The sequence below is a fragment of the Mastigoproctus giganteus genome, chromosome 9 (assembly GCF_048544385.1).
Source record: "Mastigoproctus giganteus isolate SK-2022 chromosome 9, ASM4854438v1, whole genome shotgun sequence".
Classification (NCBI taxonomy): Eukaryota; Metazoa; Arthropoda; class Arachnida; order Uropygi; family Thelyphonidae; genus Mastigoproctus; species Mastigoproctus giganteus.
This window is the reverse complement of record NC_143583.1, coordinates 28,607,525-28,629,037: the sequence shown is the minus strand read 5'-3', so window position 1 is coordinate 28,629,037 and position 21,513 is coordinate 28,607,525. Positions and strand designations below refer to the sequence as shown.

Genomic DNA, 21,513 nt, shown 5'->3' with positions numbered 1-21,513 from the left:
GAAAATTCCGGTTTCGTGGTTGCTGCAGAGAGTGTGCGTATTTTCCCGGTAACTGATCCGTATTTGGATAAAATCCCTCTCAGAAAGTGATGAGGGATTTCAGGTGGGACGTTTGAAATTGTGACTTTCGTTGGTGCTAAGGCAATTGGCGCCGCTTCTAGGTGATGAAGACCGATGTCTACTCCATTTTGCAGGATAGTTTGCGCCCATGAGGGGTGGCTGAAATACACCTGCACAGTTCCCGCCACACGGGATGCGTGGGTAATATTTTTCGGTGGTACTTTCTCCGCGATCGCTGTAAGGTACTGTTCTAAGGGAGTGTTTTCCTTGGTAGCGAAAATTACTATTCCATTTTCCCGGGAAGTAATAGCGGTTGCTTCATTTGTAAGAGCGTTGTTCGACCGCGTATGTACTATTGTTGGTCGCGAGAGAGAGGTTTTTGCTGGCGTCAAGCATAATCCATTAGATACGGTATTAGCATAAGTATTAACAGTTACTGACCTTTTGGACCTTGAAGTATTCACCTGTTGTCGCAGGGTGTGGTTTCCAGTATCTTGGTCACTGCTGGCAGTAGCTGTAGGTTCCGTTGCTGTGGTTGTTTGACCTTCGCTGGCCATAGCTGGAGGCAATAGATGGGGTGGATGGGGAGTGGAATAAGCCGCTATTGGAATGTCCAGCTTTCCATGGCTGAAGTTAATAAATTATTTTCTAACCTAACTGAAACTTCGCTAAATCTACACACACAAAATTATTATTACTCGAAAGCTCTTCCGAAGAGGAATCGAAATATATATATCTTGACTGAGGGTTCTCGCAGACAAACGTTGAAAGGGGCAAAAGGGCGGGAGCTCAAAAGCACGTGTCCGATCGGCGAGCCAGCATTAACTGAGGACTTCAATATAAACTATAAACTTCAATTAGGTCATGCCATAGATATCTATCTGTATCACTACATATAGATATCTATGGCATTACATTACAAATACAGTATTTTAATTTTACAATGCTTTTTTTTTTTTATTACTGACCACAAAAAAAGTATTATGTTTTAAGTAATTTAAAATAAAAAATACAGAAAAATTTACACCATGCTAATGTACAAGGTGGAACAAAATAAGCCGAACAGTTTGTTTTCTCTGTAACTTTAGAACGAAATGTAATAAATGAACAATCTAAACGGTGAATGAAAGTTTTTATCGCTGGAAACTTTTTACATCATATGTGAAAAATAATATCGGCCAAATGACTACCCCCCACTTCTTGCTCGCAAATGTGCTCTTCTCATGGTGTTTTCCATGCCATTTCTCAGAGTTTCAAGAGATATTGCGGCTATCTCGTACCGGATGTTCTCTTTTAGGGCCTCTATGGTTTGTGGGTTATTGGCATACACTTTATCCTTCAGATAAGCCCAAAGAAAAAAGTCTGGGTCAGCCAAATCTGGTGAGTGCGGTGGCCATTTCACATCACCATTTTTCGAAATAATATGATTAGGAAAATGCTGCCATTGTGGCTCGAGCGGTACGAGCCGTGGTGCCATCTTGTTGGAACCACATATTGTGGTCTTCTGGTAGCTGTGACATCAAAAACTTTTCAACCATAGTCCTATAGCACTCTCCATTGACCATCTGAACAACACCATCATCATCCTCAAAGATATAAGGTCCAATGATGCATTCGGCTGTTACAGCACACCAAACTGTTACCTTAGATGGATGCAGTGGTCTCTAGTGAGTTACTCTTGGGTTCGCACTGCCCCAAAATCGACAGTTTTATTTATTAACAAAGCTACTTAACGGAAAATGTGCTTCGTCGCTCATCATCAAATTTGAAAAGAAATTCTTATCCTTTTTTGCAAGGTTTATGAAGGCACGGGTGTATTCCAGATGTGCTTGCTTGTCTTCGGGATGAAAGGCTTTCATCCCAAATTGAATCTTGTACAAAAAGTGATGCAAGTCCTTATGCAAAATTTGCTGCAGCGAGTGATGAGAGATTGTCAATTGAGCAGAGCTTCTTTTGGTCAATGTTTGAGGTTGATCTGCAACACTCTCCTGTGCACGTGCAATGTTTTCTATTGATCGACCACTATAAGGTCTTCCAGTGTCTGGCATCAGCAACAGTTCCCCTTTCTTCAAAATTTCGAACCACAGTGTAAATTGTGTTCCTACTCGGTGCCTCACGGATGTTATAAAATTGCCTATATGCTCATTGTGTTAGAACTACTGACCAATTGTTTTCAAAGAACATTGTGACTATTTTGGTCCGCTGAGCAATTCTGTACCTGTCCATAATTAAATTCTCCAAGGGTTACCTGTAAGATAAATACAAAAAATTACAAACCTAAAAAAGAACTAAAAAAGTTATGATTTTTTTAAAATAATCAGCTTATTTTGTGCCGTCCTGTATTTGGAAGCACATCAGATTAAAAAATGATAAATTTGAGAGTTTACTGGTTTGAGCAAAAATGTTATCCCAATGTTAACCATGGCAAGGATACTTTCAGTACAATTATGTGATGCAGCTACACTTTTCAACATGCCCCAGATACCGGAAGCTTGCCGGCCTGCTCCTTGTTGAATCTTTTCCCTTTCTGCTAATGCTATTCTGTAACAGAAAAAATACAGTAATATTTAGATAAAATATAACCAAAGTTAGGGGGAAAAAAAGTTATTTTTTTTTATATAAATCAAGTTTTATAGCAATCTTCAAAATAGGACACGGTGTACTTTGCAATGTAATATTTAAAACCACAGTACATCATAATTTAATTGACTCATAATGCAATAAAATATAACATATTATAAAAATTAAATAAGAAAGTACATTTTGGCACCATCCAAATGGCATTCCCAGACTTTTTTTCTAAATGAATTTTGATAATTAAAATCAAAAGTGCAGACAAACTGCACCTTTGGCACTAAGAAATGCAATAACTGAATTATTTAATTATTGAATTTCATAATGGCATGTTTTTTTCTTCCTTCTACCTGGCTCTGTTCAATTGCATAGCACTGGCTATTCAAAATATGTTCCACAACCTAGATGAAGTTGACTACAGTTCACCATGCCAACTTACATAAATCAACTACCAACCACAATGCAGTAACATCACTCAACAAATTTAATATAAGCTAACTTTCTTTTAAGCATCAATAACATAATATGGTGTTAAGACAAGTTTATATTCATCCAGCTGCAATGCTTCACCATCATTTGTGTGCAGTTAATTACCTTTCTTTACCTTATTTTTTGGAATAAGGAACACTAAGGCCATGCCAAGTGCAGACTGTGGGTCAGACCATAACCGGGTCCTAATGAAAATGAACATTTGCCTAAAATCAGTGAAACCTAAAACAAGAACAAACATCAAATGGAATTTACAGACTCCAAGATGCAACAGTAAAACAGGAGTTTAATGAAAATGTTACGAGTAAATTGCAGACGCAACCACAAAAGAAAGAAGACCTCTCTCCTTGGAACAAGCTGGAAGCCACTATCATCTCTGGCTGAGAAATGCCTCAACAAACGAGAAGAAAACAAGAAAAAGCCATGGATATCACAAGAGGTTATTAATCTTATTGATGAAAGAAGACCTTGGAAAAGAGGTGCGAATGAACAGGAAAGAACAAGGTACAAAGCATTGGATAAAAGAATAAAAACAGCTGTGTAAGAAACTGAAAGAAGATTGGATTAACAAGCAATGTGATGAGATTGAAACTTTACAAAGATTGAACAAGACTCAACAAGCATTCTTGAGAGTGAAAGAACTGAATGGTAAGTCAAAGGATAAAGATGGGAATTTGACTGTTGACAATGGCAAGATAAACAACAGATGGGCAGAATACTTAATGCAACTCTATGATGATGATGACGACTTGGTCAAAGAGACTGAACACCAGATGTCCAATACTATACTATAAGAAATAGCACCCTTCCATTGAGAAATGAGATACAAGACGTGATGAACAAACACTCCAACAACAAATGCCCTGGATATGACACCATCCCTGCTGAAATGCTAAAAGCGTTGGTTGGACATGGTAAAAATTTTTTAGTGGATAATATCCAATACATCTATGAAATGGCAGAATTGCCTGAATTCTTTACAACATCCATTTGTATCCCAATTCCAAAGAAAATTAATGTCCAAGAATGTGATGACTATAGAACTGAGTTTAATCACACATGCATCAAAAATTATCCTATCCATCATTAACAAAGAAATTGAAAAAACAATTAATAGTGAGCTGAGTGGCTAGAAAAATGGGAACAATAAACACCATCCTTGAATTAAAAATACTTTTTGACACAGCACTGGAATGGAAAAAACAAATTTATATCTGCTTTATCGATTTTTGAAAGGCTTTCGACCAAGTGAAACATAAGAAACTTTGAAATACTAGACAGACTGGACTTCGACAACAATGTGTGCAGGCTTATTAAGAAGATCTACATCAAACAAAAATTAAAAATGATTTAACTCAGAGACCTCAGAGGTGAAAATCAAAAGAGGAGTTAGACAAGGATGTGTTCTTTCTCCAAACCCCTTTAGTATTTACAGCAAAATGGTGATGAGGAAGATAGAAGAACAAGACTTAGGGATTAATATCAATGGCATTTGGTACAACAATCTTAGATATGCCGATGATACAGTTAATTGGCTAGCAACAAAAATGACCTAGTTAGCCTATTATGTTTGCTAACTGAGGAAGGCAAAGACTATGGCCTTGAACTAAACACAAAGAAGACAAAATATTTGAAAGTTAAGAAAGTCGGTAAAACTGAACCAGACATTGTGATCAACAACATGAAAATAGCAAATACAACATAATACAAATATTTGGGAACCTATTTTACTGACACTGGAAATCAGGAAAGAGAAATAAAAATAAGAACAGCCATGGCCAAAGATGCCTTCTGGAGAAATAAATAATGAGGAGTACTGTGGAAATTGAAACAAAGAAAAGAATGATTAGAACATTGGTTTGGCCAGTTTTTAAATATGGAAGTGAATCTTGGACCTATAAGAAAAGAGTGCAACAACAGATTAAAGCATTCGAGATGTGGTGCTTCAGAAGAACATTAAGAATTTCATGGACAGACCACATGTCAAACACTGAATGAGAACAAAAAAATCTTTACTAATGGAAATGATTCAAAGAAAAATGAGACTGGCGGGACACGTGCTAAGAGGATCAGCTGGACAAAGAATACTGACAGCCCTCAAGGGGAAAAAGATCAAGAGGAAGGAGAAGAAGAATAAGGTTTGATGACATAAGGATATGAACAAGGTCACAAAACTACGCTGAGACCGAGAGGAAAGCTTGTGATAGAGGGAACTTGAGAGACATGGTACTGCATACTCACATCGAGGAAGCCACATAAAAGAAAGAAAGAATCCTTTCATTTTCTTAAATTCCATTTTTATTTCAATTTCAGCAGGTGCTATGTATGTGAAGGGATTACTTTAAATGTCACTTTAAAGTCACATTGTCACTTAATGTCACTGTCTGAATAATCCTGATAGTTTATCATGCAATTGCATGGTGAATGTGATTCAACAGTAAAAAACAGAAACATAACTTATACAGTTACTAGCTTATGATCTTTACTTTGGCTGCAAAATAGTAGATCGAGATGCCTAGGCCTACATTTGTTGTGTTGTGCAGTGATACTCAGAGTGTGGTTAAAAAAAACTCACACCTATGCTTTCAATACTCACAATCTGGAAGAGCAAAAAAAAAAAAAAAAAAAAAAATCATCGCAAAGATTGTTATTTTTGTTTCATAAAGATCACCGATTTTCCCTTCAAAAATAAGAAAAAAATTAAATACTCCAATATGCCCTCTGCCACGTGGTCAGTAAGTTACTGTAAAATATCCAGCCCCTCACACATCCAAAATTTATGAAGGGGGGGGGGGGAACAAATGGACTTTCAGATAAGGATGAAGAATATATACCACACCAAAACAAATAGCCTTACTTGATAACTCAAATTGTAATGATCTCACTTAAAATTTGAAATTGTTAGAGTCAATCAGAATTACTGGGATCCAGATGAATAGTTCTTAGTACCTAAAATAAATCTAAGACATTTCACACAGAGTATAATGTCTTTTATCCTATTAAGTATTCCTACATAAAAATCATGCCCTTCAAATATATATATATATGTATTAAAAATTTTTTTAATTTATAAGGTTTTTCCTAGCTTTTATAACAAACCTTTTTTTCTTCATAATAATCATATCCATTGTTTGTAACATTTTCTTTTCCTGAGCTTGAATATCAGATGGCGTTACTGACCTGTATTGTAAAAAAATATATTAAGTTTAAAAGCTGGTAATTAAATCCGATTTGATTACTTTAATATATGGTTATTTTAATAGACATGTACATAAATCTTGTTGAGACTATCAAACCTCCTCTGCAACTAGCACTTTGAAGGAGCAAAAAAAGATTCAAGTAATCATAAAACAAGATACAAAAGATGAAATAAAACAGAATATAATAAAACCATCAAGAATCCCGACAGTAATATATTAGCAGTTAAGTTTCCACTGTATATGCCTATTTCACTAAGTATTTACAGTTCCTTAAATGAAAAAGGAAGATTCCTGGAAATGAAATTTGTGCTGGTATTTTAATATTAAAGGATATTAGTTTTTAATCATATTACATTCCATCAATTGCTACTGTGAATTAAAATCAAATTTTCACCTGATGGAGTGTTTCGTTGGATTTTAGGTAATTATATCAATTTAATACTTGTTTTGTGTTTATTTACCTATTCTGTTGTAACATGTTTTGTTTTTTTCCAGAAATTTCTCTACCATGTTGAATTTTATTTTTTTATTATTATTTTTTTTAATATAGTATCTACCAGAAAGAGTACTTCTATCCTTGCAATGCATTTCTAATTAGCACATAACATTTGCATATTCTTGCTATAAATTTAAATTATTTTCTATATAAAGATGTGATTGAATCATATAACAAAACAAAATTTAATCAGCCATACCTCATAAAATATGCCATGGATGTATAAGGATAATTTACAGCACCAAATCCAGACAACAATGCCATTAATGTTACTCCAATAACTCCCACTCTACTAATTCCTTGTTCGATTGAAAAGATCCCTACACACACAAAATAAAAATAAAAAAAATATATATATATACACACACACACACACACACACACACACACACACACACATACTATTTTACAATAAGAATGAACTAACCTATCACTGTGTTTAACGTATATCCAATCTACTACAGTTGCATACAAGTATTAAACACAAGATACAAATATTTAAATAAATGCTTACTGTGTCATTTTTCAGATGTATGAAATGTACAAAGCATTACTAAATGAAAAAACAAATTAGTTTTATACAATGCATATTGTTTAATAAATAAACAACCAAAAACATCCTTTTAAAAAAATTCTAAGAGACATATGCAAAATGTCAAAGAAATCAGTTCATTGGGGAATCAAATTACTATAGGTAAATGGATGGATGTAGAACAGACAAACCAAAGAAGGCTAATGTAATGAGGATAAACTGATGCAAATTGATTCTCAGAAATAAAAAAAAAAAAAAAAAAGTACTGTTATCAATCCTTTGTGACTTGGTCTGTAACAAAGTCACAAAGGAGGTTAGGCAGGCAAAGGCAAATTACGAGAAATCTTTGGCAAAGGATGCAAAGAAAAACAGCAAAGAGTTCTTTACTTATGTAAACTCTAGAAGGAAGGGGATGAATTAGATTGGTCCACTTGATATCGATGGTTCAACCGTTGATGATCCTGCTCAGGTAGCTAACAAACTAAATGAATATTTTGCATCTACATTCACACATGAGAAGTTATTCAGGGAGGGGAATGCCAGAGGTGTATTAAACTCTGGCAGTAAGCTAGATAATCTTGTTATAACTGAGAGTAAAGTGGAGGAGAAACTGTTGAAGATAAACATAAGAAAACATAAGAAAGGCAGCAAAGGAAGTAAGCAAACCCTTAGCCATAATTATGAGAGCTTCCTTGGACTCATGGGAGGTACCCATGGACTGGAAAAGGTTAACCTTTTCCAGTTAACATTTTATAGTAAGTACTTGGATGACATCCTTGTTATTGGACATGAAGATATTGTAAATAATCTTATGGATTCCTTTAATAATATACATACGAGACTTAATTTTACTTTTTACTTTTTAACCAATTTTATAATGTGTACAGATATAGTTCTACACAGGAATATCTGAAGGACGAACTCAGGGAACTTTCAACAAGATTTTTAAACAGGGGATATACACCAGACATAACTAGGAGCATTCAACGACTGGTGAAACAAAAATCAGATTCAGTTACACTTAGTAAGAACACTACACATAAATATTTTATTAAAGTTCCATTTGTACAACAATGGTATGAACAGTTTATTAACATTTTTAAAAACACAGAATTTAAAATAGTTGCACAACCGATAAATAAACTCCAGACAATATTGAGGGTGAGGAAGACAACCTCAGTATCTAACCTGGAGCAAACCAATATAGCCCATAACATTGCTTGTGGGGAATGCAACTCCTTTTACATTGGTTCTACCCAAAATTATCTTTCGATGCGATTACAACAACACCAGGCATCTGTGAGGGCAAAAAAGGACAGGTGCTTTTGAACTTTCCTTTCTCTGCCATCCAGGAGAACCATGTTTTTCTTTTTAACAAGGCTAAAGTAATTAATACACAGAATGAATACCCAAAACTCTTAATAGCTGAAACACTTGAAATGAAGTTCAACTCCAATTCTATAAATGTACAGAGACCATACACCATTTAAGACTCATGGACCTTTATGCACATGTGCAAATAGCAATATTCACATTGGTTAACAAAAATAATCTTGTTGTGGTACACTAATTTTAAATTCAATTTGATTTATAAGAGAGTGGGTTATTGTTAAATGCGTCACTTTACTTCTTGTAGCATGGTTCATAACTGAAATAACCTAGTCACGTATAAAGAAGTTTAGTCTTGAATATTTTAACAGAATTTGACAATTGCCTTCAATTTCTAGTCTGCTACTGCTGGTGGGCTACAGCAAAAGTAGTAGTAGCCCTAACCCAAGCACGGTACTAAGTACTATAGGTTCTAATACCTCTCGTGTTTGGGGTTCACATAAAAAAAAAAAAAAGTAGGCTGGTGGCCTAATACTACTATAGTTTTGGGTGGTTTGATGTGCATCAGCTACGCTTTTCTCTTCCTCGGTGACAGCAAACAGACATTGGGAATTGAATGCAAGATTAGTTATTTTTTTTATTGTTATTTTTTGGTTTTTAGGAGCATTAGCAACTAAGGCCATAATTGCTCAAGGGATATGCGGTGGTCTTTCCCTGACCTCCCGCATACTCAGTATTTGGTGGGCACGGGCTCGAACCCCGGTCTAATCAAGAAGCATGTATTACGCACTGCTGCTCCTGCCCACCTGGCTAAGGAGGCACCTGCAAGATTAGTTTTATGAAACCTGTATGAATTAACTATCCTTTAGTATGGATAAAATCACATTATAAACTTAGATCTTTTATACTATGTATTAACTGGAGAAATTTGATATGAGCATCGGGTGAAGAAATTTCCCATAAAAAGACATGAGAAGTTATCTTATATTTAAACAATATTATTAGAAGTAGGAAGAATTGGGCTTCATTGCTCTTATATTTTGAAAAAAGTTGTTAACATTAATCATTTCAATATTTTTTTGTTGTAGGCCTGATACAGCCAAGTGGACAGGAGCGAGGGTGCAGTAGCAGCACATTCTCTTTGAGTGGGCCATGGTTCAAGACTGTGACTGCTAAATAGGATTAATGATTCTATTCATGATTTATTGTAAACTCCTCTGACCTGATCGTCATGCCAGAGTACAAAGAAGAACATTTTTCAATGCTTAATAAAAAATCTTAAAATAATTTTTAGCATTTTTTCTTTTTTAATTAAAACTTACATTGTCATAGCTAATTTCAAAAAATTAACAAAAACTGTTATTATACACTAATTCCAAACTTTAAGGTGGGGGTGATATGCAGAATTTTTTGTGGAAATATTTCACTCACGCTTATGAGGAGAGGCCTAGGTTTAAATCATACTAAAAACTGAAGGAATTCTTCACTCAAGGCTGTATCAGTCAATCTCTGTTTGGTTGTGTAATATAAACAAGCTTTATTAGAAGTTCAAACCTAATACTGGTTAAAACATCTAAGTTTTTAATCCTTTAGATATATTTTTTTGATATTCAACAAATTCTGGTTATATAAAATACTTTATAGAATAACATTCTAAAACACATTAACAAACAAAAAATAAATAAATAAATTGACATTCTAAAATGATGTGATGGTGTTTTGTAGAACCTATAGTACACTACAGGCCATATTTAATTATTTAATTGATGGCCAAATTTACAAAGTTTCAAAAATGAAAGAACAATACTTAGATATAATACAAACCAATAACTGCAATTCTCTTTAGTGCAACACCCAAGAATGAATCCAGCTTTATTTTTGACCAGAAAAGATAGTTAAAAAAAAAAAAAAAAAATCTGCAGACGTTTACATTCACAAGATATGCTGCTTATGGTAGAATGACCATAACAGTTTTCTCATAATAATTACATATCATGTAAAGCATGGCATTTGTAGTTACTGCTTGAACTGTACGTCATCATGACAAATACTTACTCTACAGTGTAACATATTTTACATACATAACACTATCTGTACAGTAATATTATACACTACAGTAGTTTCAGTAATAATATGAAGGTCATTCTGTTCAATTTTAAGAAATGCTTGAAGCACTGATGTTAATATGATATTTTTTGAAGAATCATATTAGCATCATACATTAGTATTACATTGTACGTAGCTATAATGAAAGCAAAATTTATGAAGAGGAATCATTGATACATCTCATTGTGAATCCCTTCACAATGAATTGCCCTATTTATTGCACAATAATCCTTTGTGCATCTCAAATAAGTACCACCTTCCCCAAAAGAGAAGCATACTGTTATTTATTCTAACCTGAGAACCACTGCCCAGACTGCACCATTTCAGAGATTAGTGTCTCTCATCAGTAGGTGGGTAAGTACCTTAAGTGTAGATGCAGACAACCCATGATATTAGCATTAGCATTAGTAGAGGCATATGATGCAAGAAAGCACTTATTCAGCATCAGCGAAAAAAAAAAAAAAAAACACAACCACTACTCCCATTTCACCCCTCCGTTCGTTCGAAATACCTGTCCAGCTGAGCCTTAAATTTGTTTAGGCTATCAACTTCAACAACAAGTGATGGAAGTCTATTCCACAAATCAAATGCCCGCTGGCTAAAGGCAAATTTCCGCACATCTATCCGACATCCATCCCTCCTCAATTTGAATTTATGCCCTCTCAGGTGATTATTCTGAGCAAGAGGAAGAATCCCATCGGCATTGAGCTTGCTCAAGCCATTCAAAGCCTTATACACCTCTATCAGATCACCTCGCCGATGCCTAGTCTCCAGACTGTAATTTGCAAAACTTAAGCCTTTCTTCGTAAGAGCAACCCTTTGTTCCATTCACTAATCTTGTTGCCTTCTCTGTACTCGTTCCAGCAGCTCTACATCCTTCTTGAAATGAGGCCTCCAGACCTGTATACAGTACTCAAGGTGTGGCCTGACCAATTTCTTATACAAGGAAATAATCACATCCCTATCCCTGCTAGAAAAATTCCTGTATATCATTGACAAGACACCATGAGCTACTCTTGCAGCTCGTCTGCACTGCTCAGAGAACTTCATATCTGCCTGCACAATTACCCCCAGGTCCTTTTCATTCTCTACCACTGTCAGCGTAGTACCACAGAGTTGATACGTTGATCTGGGGTTACTGTTTCCCATATGTAGTATTTACATTTGTCAATGTTAAACTTCATTTGCCACCTCTCAGCCCATCTGTTCAACCTTTCCAGATCCTGTTGCAGCAGCAGCATAGCATCAGTAGTGCCCTTAACAACCCTGCCAACTTTGTATCGTCTGCAAACTTGGACATTAAGCTTGATATACCATCATCTATATTATTTATAAATACAGAAAACAACAATGGATCCAACACTGAACCCTGAGGAACTCCACTAATAACATTAGTCCACGTTGAGCAATGTCCATTGATTACCACTCTCTGTCTTCTGCCACTCAACCATCCCTTTATCCATAGCAGCAATTTGCCTCCAATGCCACACTGCTCCAATTTGTGCAGCAGTCTTCCATGCGCAACAGTATCAAAAGCCTTTCTAAGATCCAAATATATAATATCAAAGTTATTCCCTGCATCCAGTTCTTTTGCGACTACATCATAGTATCCAATCAAATTGGTCAGACAAGACCTGCCCTTAACAAAACCATGCTGTGTCTGAGCTATAACTGAATTTCTTGTCCAAATGATCCTGCAGTGCTTCTTTAACCAGTGCCTCCATTAATTTTCCTGGAACCGAAGTTAAACTAACAGGTCTATAATTACTTGTGTCAGCTTTTGATCCTCCTTTGTGAATTGGGGTTACATTTGCACATCTCCAGTCTATGGGTACCTCCCCTGAGTCCAAAGAAGCTCTCATAATTATGGCTAGGGGTTTGCTTACTTCCTTTGCTGCCTCCTTTAATATAACTGGATAGATCCCATCCACCACGGGTGCCTTTTCTATGTTTATCCTCAACAATTTCTCCTCCACTTTCCTCTCAGTTATTAGAAAATCATCTAGCTCACTGCCAATTTTACCTTCAACTACGACATTCTCCTTCCTGAATAACTCCTCACGTGTGAATGTAGATGCAAAATACTCGTTTAGATTGTTAGCCATCTGAGCAGGATCCTCAACTGTTGAACCATCAACATCCAGTTGATGATTCATCTCTTTCCTTCTTGAGTTTAAATAGGTAAAGAACTCTTTGCTGTTTTTCTTTGCATCCTTTGCCAAGGATTTCTCATAATCTGCCTTTGCCTGCCTAATCTCCTTTGTGACTTGGTTACAGACCAACTTATATCTATCATAGGCTTCCATGTCACCCATTAATTTGTATGTATCCCATGCATTTTTCTTCTCTGCCATATGTCTCATTAGTTCATCTGACAACCATTTAGGCTTGAACCTTGAACAATATTTCTTGGTTGGTATGTAAAGCCTGGTAGCTTCCAAGATTAGTTCCTTGAATGCTTCCCATTTTGAATTTGCTGTTGGTAACATCATCAGTTGGTCCCACTGTATAGAATTTAAATACTGTCTCAGCCCATCATAGTCGCCTTTTCGAAAGCAAAAACCCCTTCCCTTTACCTCTGATGGTAGTTACCTCCTTGAGTAAATCCCACTTCAGTACACTGTGATCACTGCCACCTAGTGGTTCCTTTATCTGCAGATTCTTAATGCATGAAGAATCACTACTGATAATCAGATCAAGAGTATTACTCCCTCTAGTTGCCTCACGAACATACTGGTGTAGAAAACAATCATCCAATAAATCCACAAAAGCCTTGCTAGTGTGTGAGTGACCAGCCCACAAATTCCAGTCAATATCTGGAAAATTAAAATCCCACATTATAAAACTCTCTTGATTTACTGGCCCATTCTATTTCCCTGTACAGTATCTTATTATACTCATCAGAGTCATTAGGCCTATAGCACACTCCTATTCTCAATTTTGATTTACCCATGCTTATGTCACACCAAACTGACTCGACACTGCCCTGTCCATCGATGTCGACTGGCTTCACTTCCTTGGATTTTATGTGTTTTTTAACTAATAGCATAACCCCTCCTCCCTTCCTATCCTGTCTATCCTTTCTGTAGACGCTGTACTCCCGAAATTCCAGTTCTGCATTCCTTATATCTGTGTGACACCATGTCTCTGATATCCCAACAATATCTGCCTTTGATGTTTTGAGCAAAACCTCAAATTCATCAAATTTATTTACTAAACTCCTAGCATTGGTGTACACACAAGTACACATGCACCTGTTTCTATTCTTAGCTACACTAACACAACCCACTTGTACCGCAATGACTTCCAGCAGTCTCTGAAATATCCTGCATATTGTTTTTCAGGCTTCTGCTCATTCCAATAGAAGCAGTGCAAGAATCTCTTTCACCTCTGCCAGTGGCTACGGTTAATCTATTTGTCTTTGTCTCTCCCCAAGCTAGCAGTTTTCCAACCCACCTAACACTGCCTCGATAGCATCAGCAAATATTCTTGCACCCTTTCTATTTAAGTGTATCCCATCCCTGTAGAAGCAATCTCTCCTGTTAACAAGTACAGTCCAGGCTGAAAAAAATTCTACCCCTTGAGCCTTGCACAATCTTTCCAGGGCCGAATTGATCGAAAAGGCTCTCATCATATACTCCCTCCTATCGTGTCTGGGCAGAATTGCAGACACTTTCAAATTCAACCCTAATTCACAGCTTTTTTTCAACAGTGACCTGTACTTGTTAAGTAATTGCGCTGGTCTCCTACTCTTAATATCATTAGTGCCAACGTGTACAACTATATCACCTTTTGTGACCTTAAAAGATGATATCCGCTCTACAACGTCATCAACCTTTGCCCCTGGCAGACATACCCTGATCCTGTTCCACCTATCCTTTTTACAAAGCATGTTCCCCGTTTCCCTGACAATAGAGTCACCAACAACTACTAGTTCCCGTGGGACCAGCGCATTCTGCCTTGGGGGCTGCCTCTGTGTTGCAAGATGACCAAGTGCAAGCTCTGGCGTTGATGTGGGCAGCTGAGAGCTTGATGGGCCCCTCAATTTATTTCCTTCGAGGGCATACACCCTGTCCTTCAAGGTCTCATATAGGCCCATAACAACGCTGAGTTGTCGCCTAATTTCCTTGCACTCCTTGCATCGTGCACACACAAAGACATCCCCCATGGCAGTATCATGTCCTGTACCCGATTGCTCCGCAAACATCAAGCAAACAGTGCATCTTAAAAGGCTGTGATTCAGAGGGCAACTGACCCCCCTCAGTTCTCCCCTGAGCCACAACACTCCCATTAGCTTGAGCCTTTTGCTTTGCTGCTCTGGTTGAGTCATGATTTCGATTTAATGTCAATAAAATTACAATTTCAGAACAAAATTAAAACCTTAAACTTGTATCCTAACACAGTTATAACGCTATATTTATTTTTCAGTATCGAGTGTTATCTACGAGTTCCCTTTATATAACTTCTGTATCAAGTTATGTATTAATTATTTGTTATGTTTGTACTCTAAGTCGTTATATATATATAGTTAAAAGTACAATTTAATTGATAATGAAGTTTAACAAGATTAATAGATTTACTGATTAATTTACAATATTATATTATGCACTATACTATACAAAGCTAATGCTATCGAATTCCGGATATGCTGTATTGTCTTACAATGGCGGTAATTACGAACGGTACTTCTACGGACTCTTAAGTATTGATTAACTGCCAAATCTCGCTGTCTCAATTTAGAATAAACTAAGGATCCTGACTAGGTCTACAGCTAGTTATAGATAATAATTTGATATAACAATTGGTTAATAAATCGGCTAAATACGGTTAAAAACCTCTCATTCAACGGAGCTGCAATTTGTAACACGTGGATTTGATACCGTTACCGATACTAAGTAATACCCACAAAATCTCTATCAATTTAAACTTTAAACTAAGTATCGTAACTATGAATATAAAACTACTCTAGAAAATAAGTAAATATGCCAATTTATGCTAATAAAACAGAAAATAAATCAGAAAAAACTTCTCTTCTCCAGGAGCTGCAAAATAGCTGCGGCTGCACAGGCTACTCTCGAACCCAAAAAAAAAAAAAATACAATACAATATATATTATATTGTACAAACAAGTTACAGCTGGGTCATCAACTCATACTTATAGGTCACCTAACTGCCCATGAGTGAGAGAAAAAAAAAAAAAAAAAAAATCGCCAAATCTCCAAAAAAGTTACCAGATGGTAACTTTTTGGAGATTTCGAGGCTTGCACAAGAATGAGCAACACAGTTCTCTTCTGGGAAAGTGCTACTTATTCAAAGTGCATGAGTAGTGCAACCTCATGAAGTGGTTCACAATATCCTATAACAATGCCATTCTCACAAGATTCATTTGCTTTTGTTAAATAAAAAAAAATGAGACCCAAAATTGATCTATAACTTCTCTAGATCAGTGGTTCTCAACCTTTTTTTGCTCATGGCCCACTTCTAAGTTTCATTCACCTTTGTGGCCCCCCCCTTATATTGTTTAATTATAATACATGTAATATTTATAATAAATATGTACTTTATCAACTGCGCTTTTTTTTTTTTTTTTTTTATGTAAACCCCAAACACGAGAGGTATTAGAACCTACAGTACTTAGTACCGTGCTTGGGTTGGAGGTTGAGAAGACGAAAGAAGATATTTGTTGACATTTCACTTGAACTTCTGTAGATTGTAATTTTTAGAAAATACGTATGAAGGAAGGTTATTCCACAAAATGGCAGTTGAATGAATAAATGAGGAAGATGAAAAGTTGGTTCTGTGGGTTTGAAGTTGGACAGTAAATGGAAGTTGGCTGGTGGAGGCACGTGTTCGGACTGTTTTGAAAGAGAGAGAGCAGGAATTATAGAAGCCAATTAAGAAGAACAGTGCCCATGGAAGTATCTGTAGAAGAGGCATGCAGCAGAAACAGTACGTCTATGAGAAAGCGAGTGGAGAGCCTCTGTTAGGAATGAATCATTAATTAACTTAACTGCCCTCTTCTGAATGGAATCAAGAAGCCTGAGAGAGGTTTTGGGTGCCATGGAATACTGTTCCCACCCCAGATGTGGGAACAATATTCCATGGCAGGGCAGATTTGCGATTTATACAGAGTGAGCAGCTGTTTGGAAGAAAAGTAACGCCGAGAGCGAAAGAGAAAACCAAGTTTTTTAGATGCAGAGGAAGCAATATTTGTAATGTGCTTGTGCCAAGAGAGATTAGAAGTCAGGGTAATCCCCAAAAGAGATATATCATTTTGCCTAGAAATCGGAGTGTCACTAAAGATAAGCATAGGAGCAGATGAATCCTTTTTTGCGAGATATAAGACAAGACTGAGTTTTAGAAGGGTTGAAATCAACTAAGCTGTCTTTGCCCCACTGGAGAATTACCTGAAGATCGGCATTTAAGGAATTGGTAGCAAATTTTCGAGAAGTTGAAACTGATTGAGCAGGCCAAGGTTTCTCAAAATGGAAAGTGGAATGCAATGTGCTAGCATTGGCAAAACTATGGATAGGATTTCCCAGTCAATGGAAGGTCATTAATATACAAGAGGAAAAGAGTGGGGGAAAGAACTGAACCTTGGGGGACACCGGCATTAGTGGAGAAGTTAGAAGACAGAGAGCTATTTACCATCACCCTCAGTGAGCGATCAGAGAGAAAACTGGATAACCAATTACTAAAAACAGTTGGCAAACCATAAGACGGAAGCTTGTTTAGAAGACCTTTATGCCAAACACAATCAAAAGCCTTAGAGATGTCAAGAGCAACTACTAGTGTTTTACCAAACCTTTCCATTGAATCAGTCCATAAATGGGTAACATAAGCCAGAATATCACCAGTGGATCGACATTGACAGAATCCATACTGGCGATCGTTGATCAGACGGAAGGTTTCTAGGTAGTTTAAGAGCTGGCGGTTAATTGATTTCTCCATTACTTTAGAAAGAGTAGAAGTGATTCCAATGGGACGATAACTGGATGGGAGGGATTTGTCACCCTTTTTTAGGAACTGGCTGGATATGAGCAAATTTCCAAGCAGAAGGAAAAACACCTTTGCAATAAGAAAGTGAAAAAAGGCGGCAAAAAATAGGAGTAAGTTCAGGAGCACAGGTTTTGAGAACAAGTGGAGAAATACCATCAGGACTTGGAGCTTTCTTAGCATCAAGATTCATCAAAATCCTTCTGATATCCTTTTGATGGAAGATCACAGGAAGCATTGAAGGGAGCGTGTTGGGAATGGTGGGAGGTGTTTTACCAAGATCATTAATACGTGAGCTGGAAGAAAAATGGGATGCTAGCAGGTCGGTTTTATCCTTGGCTGAAGTGACAATTATCAACCATTATCAACCTTGGCCATTATCAACCCACTGCAGAATGGAAGCCTCCTCAACAATTCATGCTGAGGGAAATGGACCATAATCTGCCACGCTGGTCCAGTGCGGGTTGGCAGATCGACCGTATTGAGCAGTCAGGGGCTTGAACCCCGGTCTACTCAAAGAGCGTGTGCTACTGCACTCCCGCTCCTGCCCACTCGGCTACGGAGGTCTTCTACTCTTAGCCTGTTCAAACTCTAGTTTGGACTGATTAATAACTGCTTTACAATTGCTGCGAGCTTTGGTGTAGGCAGAAAATGAAACTGAAGAATTAGAAACAAGCCAATTACGATATGCAACATTCTTCTCTTGAACAGCCTTAGCACATTTATTGGAAAACCAAGGTTTAGATAAAGGACGAGATTTTAAAGTGGAATAAAGGATTCCATTCTTGCAAGAATAATTTCACTGACACGATCTGAGCAAACGTTGACATCAGGAGTTTTGAAACAGTAATCCGACCAAGGAAAAGAAGAAAAGAAGTCTCGCAGGTCATCCCATTTTGCATTCTTGTAATGCCAAACAACACGAGGTTGGGAATAGCCATGAGATAAAGGTTCCATTGGAGAAGAGACAATCACCAAGTTGTGATCTGAAGTGCCTAAAGGACCTCTCACGTCGACCGTGTACTTAGAAGGGTTGTTTGTGAGAAAAAGATCAGGCGTATTGGCTGTATGGTTAGGATTGTCCGGAATTCTTGTAGGTAAATGAACCATCTGTGCTAGGTCATTAGTAATTGCAAAAGCCTCAGCATCTCGACCTGCTGGGTCGGTGTGACTAGAAAACGGAAGCCAGCTGGAGTTGTGAACATTAAAATCACCAAGGAAAATTACCTCACTGTTAGGAAAGTTGGACTGGGGAAAGTCAAGTTGCAAAGAGAGGAAGTCAAAGAGCTCCAAGTGATTAGCGGAGTTGGCAGAACGGTAGAGACAACAGATGAATTTGACACAATGAGGTAGAGAGATTTTAAGCCAGAGAAGATCAAAGAGAGGAGATTCCAAATTGCCAAATCTGTGACAGGGAATATCAGAACGGACATATGCACAAGTACCACCTTTGAGGCGAAAGGAATCATACAGCGAATAATTTGGGCATCTGAGATGAGCAGTAGTTGAATCAACCGATAACTGAGATTCTGTCAGAAAAAGTACATGGAGTTTGGCAGACTGCAAGTGGAAATGGACATCGCTGAGATTAGAATTGAGACCACGTATATTTGTGAAATGAATTAGGAAGTGCTTGGGAGGTTTAGATCTTTTCGCAGATAAGCTTGCTCTATTAGTTTGACAATTCATGGTGTATTCAATAGCAAGAAAAAGTGGGTGGGATATGCTGTATGAAGTAATGAAATTTTTGGATATGGCGTACACATGATAAGAATATACCCAGATCCTTGACATAACGTGGCCTCGACAATGCTCTCCGCATACACACTACTCGGACTCCCTCCAGTCACTATCTGGCAGAGTATTTATAACATGTATTATTTTTATTTTTTTATTTATAACATGTATTATTTGTTTATAATATAAGGAATATTAATAATAAAAAATGGGTTTATTAACTACAATCTTTATTTATAATAGAATTTTTACTCATATAATATTTTTATTTACAATATATAATTATGCTCCTAACAAAAAATATTACAATATTATTGTCCCCCGATTTAAGTACAATAGGTTCTGTCCCTTCTATGTAAGGTACACAAAAACAAGATATTGAGTTATTGTGTTATTATATGTACTGACCATTTTGTATTTTTATTTCTTTTTTATATCAGTAATAATTTTATTTTATAAGTTAACTTTTCGTGGCCCACTTAACAGTTTCCATGACCCCCATTGAGAACCACTGCCCTAGGTTAATTAACATGAAATGAGATATAAAATAAGGAATCCTATTACTGTTTTGTTATTCTTATAAAATTCTTACTGCTGTCATGACAGTAAATTCTATGTAACACTGTTGAATTAAACTACCTGTTACAAATGATATTCCAAGAATATCATTTGTAACATTTCTATCAGATAATTTGCATCTGAAGGGTTTCAGAGTTGCATATACCTACATTTAATTTAATTTTAATAGCCAGTTGTGTCATAAAAAAAAAATAAATAAAATAAGTGATTCTGAATGAGCTGATATTCTTTGTAACATGGGTCTTCAAATACATGGGCCATGCAAAGACATGACTGAAAACTGAAATTACTCTTCAAACAACTATAGCAATAAATAGTTTATTAGTATACTGCTAGCTATTCTTATTTCATATATGCTCATATTAAGAATCTCATACATTACATCATATAATTAACCAGCATACACTTAATACTACTTACCATGTTTGGGACTAAGAATAGGAAAAGGATCTCCTAATTTCCAGAACAGATACATAAATCCTAACCATGCTGATATACTAAGTGGTTTGATGAATTGCCTCTGTACTGAGAACAAAATAACATGTAGTTTTCACTTTCATATTTCATATTCACCGCAATATAAAATGAAATTATAAAAAACATATTTTAATAAAATAGCAATTCAATGCAATACAAAAACAGATTATATCCAATTAATTAACTAAAGTACACTACATTAACATAAAAAAAAGTGTGAATTTTTTTATGTACATTATCACTTAGCAAGGTCCAGATATGGTATTGGTCTTATCCCTGCAGCTAATGCTTTAAAAGGGTGCTTGAATTATGAAATAAAATAAAAATTCAATTAAAAAATTAAGCAGAATAAAGAAGGATTTTATCTTAATGTTGGAATATGATATAACAAATGTACAATTTCATTTCTTACAGTAACTCAAGAAATGGTTGAGTTTGGACTGTGACTAATGCTGTTTATTTCAAAAAATGGAGAATAATATGAAAACAACACAAAGCACAGCTAAAGACAATAATTTAGCTTAAAACTGAAACAACCCTTAATAATCTAATCATTCGGGGCTAGAAATGGAAAGCTCCATGATTATAAAACCACTGCCCCTGGGAAAAAAAAAAAATTGAATGGCCAGTTGTGCTAAGACCAGTATAATCTCTCAAGAAAGACTGAACTTTCAACTGCAGTCTTGCATGTAGAACTTCAGTGAAAACTTCCATAACTACTGCTTTATGATATGCTGCATTGAGATTTAAAAGAAATTTAGATGCATTAATGAATAATAAAATAAAAATAAATAAATAATCACATCTATAATAAAAGACTAAAACCTGTACAAGGTATGATTAAAAGTTTATAGACTGAACTAATATTTAGAAAGTAATACAGCTTAGTAGCCAATTGGATGGATCTCCTTTGATGTAGTCTCCCTGATGCTGTATAT

The 21,513-nt window shown here is 36.2% G+C and overlaps 1 protein-coding gene across 1 annotated transcript in view; it reads right to left on the bottom strand.

Moving 5' to 3' along the window:
• The window catches only part of GPHR (Golgi pH regulator), a 192,674-nt gene that overhangs the window by 105,606 nt on the left and 65,555 nt on the right, over nucleotides 1–21,513 (bottom strand). Inside the window, exons 5-8 of the mRNA XM_090381737.1 lie at nucleotides 20,519–20,623; nucleotides 7,019–7,139; nucleotides 6,223–6,303; nucleotides 2,495–2,601 (exon numbers count right to left, since the gene is read on the bottom strand). Of these exons, the coding sequence (XP_090237863.1) occupies nucleotides 2,495–2,601; nucleotides 6,223–6,303; nucleotides 7,019–7,139; nucleotides 20,519–20,623 (414 nt within the window). The remainder of the gene's footprint in view (nucleotides 1–2,494; nucleotides 2,602–6,222; nucleotides 6,304–7,018; nucleotides 7,140–20,518; nucleotides 20,624–21,513) is intronic.